The sequence below is a fragment of the Corythoichthys intestinalis genome, chromosome 19 (genome assembly GCF_030265065.1).
Source record: "Corythoichthys intestinalis isolate RoL2023-P3 chromosome 19, ASM3026506v1, whole genome shotgun sequence".
In the NCBI taxonomy this organism is placed as follows: Eukaryota; Metazoa; Chordata; class Actinopteri; order Syngnathiformes; family Syngnathidae; genus Corythoichthys; species Corythoichthys intestinalis.
Window position 1 is genome coordinate 16523762 of NC_080413.1, and position 8270 is coordinate 16532031.

General features: G+C 41.5%; 1 protein-coding gene across 2 annotated transcripts in view; it reads right to left on the reverse strand.

Annotated features, from left to right (window-relative positions):
• The window catches only part of fndc1 (fibronectin type III domain containing 1), a 57494-nt gene extending 49699 nt beyond the window's left edge, over nucleotides 1-7795 (reverse strand). For both annotated transcript variants that reach the window (XM_057822064.1, XM_057822063.1), the window contains exons 1-2: nucleotides 7631-7795; nucleotides 891-1085 (exon numbers count right to left, since the gene is read on the reverse strand). In XM_057822064.1, coding sequence (XP_057678047.1) covers nucleotides 891-1085; nucleotides 7631-7703 — 268 coding nt within the window. In that variant the 5' untranslated portion in view covers nucleotides 7704-7795. The remainder of the gene's footprint in view (nucleotides 1-890; nucleotides 1086-7630) is intronic.
• Between the last annotated feature and the right edge of the window lie 475 nt (nucleotides 7796-8270).

Genomic DNA, 8270 nt, shown 5'->3' on the forward strand with positions numbered 1-8270 from the left:
GATCAACTGTGCTGGTCTCTCATACGAAACGAAACGAAAATGGATCTGATAAGTTGGTCTCTCAGCGCAATTGACAAGATTTTTTTCAACAAGACACGGTGCACCAGGAGAGCCATCTTGCCCAGACGGGACCTTCACCGCTGGATATGTGAGATTCATGAGATCACGGGAAGCCAGCATGTCTTACTGCCCTATCTGTGGAAGATATCAAGGATATTTGGCTGTTTGGCGTGACGGAGTGAGGTTCCCTCTGTTTGGCTTAGGAGCTGCCCTGCTCTACCACAAAGTTTCCAAGACGGCAGCTTTCAAGGAAATCGACAAATTGACCACGGCTCAAACGGTGCGATTCAAGGCATTGGAAGACCGCGTCGAGGCTCAGATCGAGAACTGGCTCCGTGGACTCACGGTTCGGTCCGAGGAAGGATGGAGAAAAGTGGATGCTCATACCACATATACTATGTTGTTAATATATGTATGTCTCCTTGTAACTTGCTCTGTAATTTCTGAAGAAGAGAGAGAGAAGTGGCGGCCCGGAACAAAATCTGCACCGGCCCGATGCTCGCTCATCGAACAGAATTTCGTTGCATCTGTTGTCATCTTGTGAGAGCTAGTGTCAATGACAAATAAATCTCTGAATCTGAAACCTAAATCCGGCGTTGGATCGCTGCATGTGTTTGAGAATAACTGCAACTGAGTTCGACCGACTGAAGCGAAGTGTGGGACGGCCCCCTACTTGAAGGCATGGTGCAGTGTCTGGGGAATGTGTCTCGGCAATATCCTTATGAAGTCTATGATCCTCCTCTTAAGTATCATGATTGTAGTACAGCAAAATGTGCATCGCTTGAATACCTACCGGATGTCTGTGTCAATCAAAACATTCACTATCTTACCTACATCCTCCACTAGGGCTGAGCGGCTCTCCTTGCCCAGTCTGGTGTAGCGATGATTCCTCAATGGCTTGTTGGAACTGGCTGCGAAGCGCTCCACTGGTTTTCCATCGAGATGGATAGAAGGCTCCCAGCTTTCTCTTAGGCTCCTCGCCATGGAAGTCGGTTTCCCATTATGAGTCCGCAGGGGCTTCTCCGCTGGAATGCAAGAATGGATACATTTTTTAACTTGCACTCAACCCCATTTTCACATTTCAAAAACCCCAAAATAACACGCCGCTGTGGTGAAGGTCTTACAAGAACACCTTTCACCTTGACACAAAAATCCCAAATGCTGACCTCCTCAACCCCAACAAGTGTGCTTTTAACCCCAATAACCGACCCCAAATTAGCTAGCTAAGGCCAGCTGTGAAAACTATTTGTGTAAATGTCAGCAACAAAGTTACACCTGTTAACGCATTCTGTCTGCTACCTTATATGGGCATTGACAATGACACAGAATCCTCCTCAATATGTATATTTCTTCAATTTGAGCTTCCACCTTGGTGTCATAACATGCCAGAGGCTCCAGAATTCCTCAGCGCATCTGTCGGCCTTCCCTCGCACCTGACCCTAAATGAACGCGCTCAACTGTGGCGGTTGCCTGAATTTCAAGCGCTCGCCGACGAAGACAAATGGTTGCCCTTCGGCTGCTGACATTTACAGCGGTACATCAATCAAGACAAAGTAACTGCTCCCATTTCATTTTACATTGTTAAATGTGACTATTTGAGGAAAGTGAAGCCTCAGCTAAGGGTGTGGTAGCATTGGGGACGTCTTCACACTAAACAGGGCCATTATTATCAAGGAAACATATACAGTGGGGCAAATAAGTATTTAGTCAACCACTGATTGTGCAAGTTATCCCACTTGAAAATATTAGAGAGGCCTGTAATTGTCACAATGTGTAAACCTCAACCATGAGAGAGAGAATGTGGGGGAAAAAAACAGAAAATCACATTTTTTAATTTTTAAAGAATTTATTTGCAAATCATGGTGGAAAATAAGTATTTGGTCAATACCAAAAGTTCATCTCAAAACTTTGTTATGTACCCTTTGTTGGCAATAACGGAATCCAAACGTTTTCTGTAACTCTTCACAAGCTTTTCACGCACTGTTGCTGGTATTTTGGCCAATTCCTCCATGCAGATCTCCTCTAGCGCAGTGATGTTTTGGGGCTGTCGTTGGGCAACACGGACTTTCAACTCTCTCCACAGATTTTCTATGGGGTTGAGATCTGGAGACTGGCTAGGCCACTCCAGGACCTTGAAATGCTTCTCACGAAGCCACTCATTTGTTGCCCTGGCTGTGTGTTTGGGATCATTGTCATGCTGAAAGACCCAGCCACGTCTCATCTTCAATGCCCTTGCTGATGGAAGGAGATTTTCACTCAAAATCTCTCGATACATGGCCCCATTCATTCTTTCCTTTACACAGATCAGTCGTCCTGGTCCCTTTGCAGAAAAACAGCCCCAAAGCATGATGTTTCCACCCCTAAGCTTCACAGTGGGTATGGTGTTCTTCGGATGCAATTCAGTATTCTTACGCCTCCAAACACGAGAACCTGTGTTTCTACCAAAAAGTTATATTTTAGTTTCATCTGACCATAACACATTCTCCCAGCCCTCTTCTGGATCATCCAAATGCTCTCTAGCGAACCGCAGACGGGCCTGAACGTGTACTTTCTTCAGCAGGGGGACACGTCTGGCAGTGCAGGATTTGAGTCCCTGGCGGCGCATTGTGTTACTGATAGTAGCCTTTGTTGCTGTGGTCGCAGCTCTCTGTAGGTCATTCACTAGGTCCCCCCTTGTGGTTCTGGGATTTTTGCTCACCGTTCTTGTTATCATTTTGACGCCACGGGGTGAGATCTTGCATGAAGCCCCAGATCGAGGGAGATTATCAGTAAGGTTGAGAACGATAAACCGATACGACCGGATATCCGGTTTTACAGGTGAGAGATACAGCTGTATCGATAGTAAAGTTACCATTCGACAGTAATTAGCCATTAAATATTCAATGAACCGATACTAGAGATAGATTTTGGCTATCGCGTGCACAAGAATCGGCTTATAATGCCTAGTTCAATGCAGCTTTTACTTCACATGCTGCGCTTGTGTCATTTACCACACAGCACACTTAGATTGAGACCGCACGCATGATATAATATGGACAAGCACAACTCACGGTCGTGGTTGCCTCAACTTTCCATGCATTTCTGCAGAACCGCTACTAGTCGCCGTCATTACCCGATCGTCACGGGCGTGTCATAACAACGCGAGAGCTAACAAAACCACTGCAACGCACACTCCGTAGCGTTGTCTTCACAGCCCAAAACGAAACTAGTAGTGGCAACGAAGCAACATGCTAAAACAATTGACAGTTTGAGCACTGACCTGCCGGACGCCAGCGACATGCAGCGACTGATTTTCAACGCGCCCAGGAAAACAAAAGTCGGACTTTGAAGTGACGAAGGCAGCCAGATCTGTTCGCATGGGACAGAGCTAGTGTGAAGTGTGGAACGGTACAGAGATCGTGAGATTTTAAACCTGAAAAAAAAAAAAAAAACACTACAATGGTGGAAAGGGCAGCACGACCCTCTGGAGATTTTGTTTCCACGAAATGCAGTCTACTTAAACATGAACATGTGGATTAGTTGATCTTCCTTTTTTCATAAAAAAATAAAACATAACATTAGTATGAAATTTTGTTGTTTAATTTTGCCATTAGAAATGTGGTCTTTTTTTATATGTTTAAAATACTGTACGAACACACACAACAAATGTTTACTATCGTATCGTTTTCACTCTGTATCGAACCGTATCGTTCTTAAACTGTATCGAATCGTATCGAATCGCTCGGCCTTAAAAATGTATCGTTTTTTTAATCGAATCATAACCTGTATATCTAAATACATATCGAATCGGCTTCATGCCAGAGATTCCCAACCCTAATTATCAATGGTCTTGTATGTCTTCCATTTTTTAATAATTGCTCCTACAGTTGATTTCTTTACACCAAGCGTCTTCCCAGCCTGGTGCAGGTCTACAATTTTGTCTCTGGTGTCCTTCGACAGCTCTTTGGTCTTGGCCATTGTGGAGTTTGGAGTGTGACTGACTGAGATTGTGGACAGGTGTCTTTTATAACGATAATGAGTTAAAACAGGTGCCATTAATACAGGTAACGAGTGGAGCCTCGTTAGACCTCGTTAGAAGAAGTTCGACCTCTTTGAAAGACAGAAATCTTGCTTGTTTGTAGGTGACCAAATACTTATTTTCCACTCTAATTTGGAAATAAATTCTTTAAAAATCAAACAATGTGATTTTCTGTTTTTTTTTTCTTCTTCCAAATTCTGTCTCTCATGGTTGAGGTTTACCCATGTTGACAATTACAGGCCTCTCTAGTCTTTTCAAGTAGGAGAACTTGCACAATTGGTGGTTGACTAAATACTTATGTGCCCCACTGTATATTGATGACATCATTCTTGTAGTGACATGTGTGCATGTTTGTGGCCTATATTGCACTTTTGGAACGCTGTCTTGACATGACACCATGACATAAGACATTTCACTTCCGGCAATTGGGACCGCCATTCCTCTCACAGGTGGACGGTCATTTTCAGCACTGTCTACTCATTAAGACAATGACATTTTCTCTGTCAAAACACAATAAACGCCGCTAAAAATTCCTCAATACTGGAACAATGCTTAAAATATTCCTACAGAATTCCAACATGTTAAGTGGGGCGAGGAAATTAAATTCCACTGGCTTGCAAGGACATGATCGCCTCCCCCAATTCTTCTCCGTCTCACTTACGGTACTCTCCCACTTTCCAAGAGTAGGTGCAGTGACATTATCCAAATACACTACGCTTCTGTTCTCTTGTTGCCAAGGTGTCCGGATACACCCGCCGGCCCGCTTTCATTAACTGAATTGATACATTTAAAGCTGACAAGCCGTTGACATGTGAATAGAGAAAGTAAATGAGCAACATTCACATTTCCCTTAACAACTACTGTAAAAAATGCCCAAGAGTAGGCTTGTAACTGCGTACAGCACTTAAAGTCCAACAGAAATGACCTGTGATTACATTAAGGAGCTCCCCCAAGAGTGAACTTTAAGTAAGTGGCTGAACAGGCCAAAAACGAAAAGAAAAAAAAAAAAAACGAGAATTGAAGTCCAACACCAAGCAGCGAAGGAGTGAAGAGGAATGTAAACTTGGAAAAATGTTCCCCCGGTCACCTTTCCAAGTCTGCTGCTTTTGACATTTCTTTTCTCGTGACTGTTGTTACAACGACAATTTCAAGGATGTTTTTGCAATGAATCATTAGACTGTAGATACCAAAGCATTATGTGCAGTGAAGTTCCAGGAAATTAAAGTTGGAAACTTTCTACGGGAATTTAAGATAAAAATTGGCAAAATGTCAGGTTTACCATAAGGGAACTAAAGAAAAAAAATCCTGTATCTGAATACTGTATTTGAAACTTTCCTATGTAGTAATCAATAAAGTTTTTTTTATTCTAATTCAATAACAACCAAAATACCGTCAGTAAAACTATTCTACTGCATGCTGCATTTTTATCAGAATCATTGCACCAACAAATTCAATATACGGAATAATACATTCAAATGGTTAATATGGACTTTTCCACTAGATCATTGGTTCTTAACCTTGTTCAAGGTACCGAACCCTATGAGTTTCACGCGTGCATTAACCGAACCCCTTGGAATTAGAAAAATCTTTTTTCTTTTTTCAAATTCAAAATCAATCTAAGCTAGCAAGCTATTTACATTCAGGCCATTTAAAAAAAAATCTTTATGCCTGCAGCATCATCAGACCACGAAACCAAGACCGGCCCAATGCGCGTATCTAAGAATTTTTCATTCAAATTTGGAGGAATACACCTAATATTGTTCAACATTAAACCTGCTTGGTTGCATTAACATTGACAGTGCATTTTCTGTCATGTTTACATCTCAAATTATATCAAATTTAATGAAAAACCCTGCAAAAATGATCATCAAATTTGTACACAAAGTCATTCTATTAAAAAAAAAAAAAAAGAATCTTCTCACAAATCCAATATGTGAATTTACAACAAATAATTTAGCCTTTTGATTAGCTTTTCAGATTGGAAAGCTAAATTAAACTCGATTCATGTCATACTGTTTCTATTTTTGTTTTCATGTGGACATTCTCATTCTAGCACATCCTGGCCTCACATACTATTTTCGTGACGTAAAATGTGACGCAAATGTTTTTTTTTTATGCAAACGCGGTGCACGTTACCCATAGATCTGTTGTATTTCTTCATACCAAGTGAGAGCCAACCTTCCACTGAGCAAACCTGTTTCTCCTCCCATTAGAAAGAGGACTAGCAGTTGAAAGAATTGGAATAAAGCCTATATATTGGGGACTAACCAGTCCAAAACCTGCTCTCAAACGCCACTTTGCCTGGATATAGACAGCATCCATTAACAGTGCCCTGCATCTCTTAACCTTCACCAAAAACTTTAGACCAGTGGTTCCCAAACCGGTCCTCAAGCAGGGCCGGCCCAGCCTATACGCAGACTATGCAGCTGCTTAGGGCCCTTGACCACTAGGGGGCCCCAAATCTGGCAATTGTTTAATTTTTATTCTATTTTGTTTACTAGAGTTTGCTTTATTTGACTTTGTTGAGTTTTGATACTTGATTACAAGCTTAAAAAAATAAAAGTTCTTCCTTAACTTCTTTCTTTCCTCTTTTAGAAAAAGGTTTGGCGCTATCTACTGTAAGTACTGACAATGATTTAGGGTGAGAAATTTGAAGCATGCAGCGCAACAAAATCTGATTAATATACAAAATATGGACGTATGGGTTGGATTGCATGTATGGGTTTCACAGTGCACTGTGACGAAATGGTGGGCCAAAAATATGGGCCCCTTTGCATTATTTTGCTTAGGGCCCCCAAATGGCCTGGGCCGGCCCTGTCCTCAAGGACCCCTGTGGGTCCTGGTTTTTGTTCCTACCGATCGAGCACAGACCATTTAACCAATGAGGTTTCTGCTAAAACAAGCAGCACCTGACTACAATCAACTGATTACACTTGTAAAACACCAGATTGGTACACATGTGTCGTCCTGTTTTGTTGGAAAGAAATCCAGCACCCACAGCGGCCCGATGTGGAATAGTTTGGGAACCCCTGGGGTTCGATCGACCCAGGTTAAGAACAACTGCACTAGATCATGTAGCAAAGAAAGCCATTGCAATTTGACTACATGACAAAATTGCCACACTGATTTGATACCCTTCATTTCTTTAGTTTCTGTCAACATGCTTTCTGGATGATTTTTTTTCTTATTATCAGGTAAAACTATGAAGAAAATAACAGTATATTGTATAATTTTAGTATATTTCACATCATGCAAAAAGGACTTAAAATGAATAACAGCGAAAATTTCATATCTTTGCATATTAACCCCTCTGTGTTTTGAAATTAGCTGTAGTGTAACATTTTGACATACAGAATCACTGTATTAAAACAAATATCAAACTGCTCGACTTTATATCCTATTTTGGAGAGTCTTTTCTACAATCCTGTATAACCACACCTACAATTATTCTGAATACTTTCATGCATTTAAACAAAAGTGTCATACATTCAAACAGGTTATTTTTTCTTGATCCAGTGCAACTGATTATTACAAGAGAAACAAACATGTTACCTGCCCATCCGCGTCCAGGTGTGCAGAAAGCGACAAAGAAGGCTAAGAGCGTGCTACGTGCGCACAGAGCCATGGTGCGTGTGACGCACAGTTGCACAGAAGAGGCGCACCAGCCAGGCGCGGAGGGGCTGGAACTCAACGACCCTCCCCTCTTTCCTCTCTCTTGGTCTCTCCACACACTGAGAAAAAACAAATAGACATTTTAGAGTTGTCTGGTGCCACTTTACGACCATGACGCTTCAATTTATGGATGTGGCATTGGCACCACTCCGATTAGACAATGTTATTGTGAGGCAAATTTACAGGGAATTGCCTTGTTCTCCACTAGATGGCGTTCTAAGCCACAGTTTGAATAGGCACTTTTCATTATCAACTTCAGTGTCAATATTAACAAGTAACTCATTACTGATCATTCGCTGCCACCCCTCACAGGTCAAATGGATTGGACATCTATTGTTGTCCATGGCAGTCAATGAGTAAAAACACTTTTCCCCCCGCATAAATATAGCACCTCTCTTCCTGAAATTGGTGCATTGAAAAGTAATGATTTGTTTGTATTTAATTATTCAATCATCTCATTACAAATCCAGAATGTGTTCACTATTTGATTTTAAGCAACAAATTAATCATTAAATATATA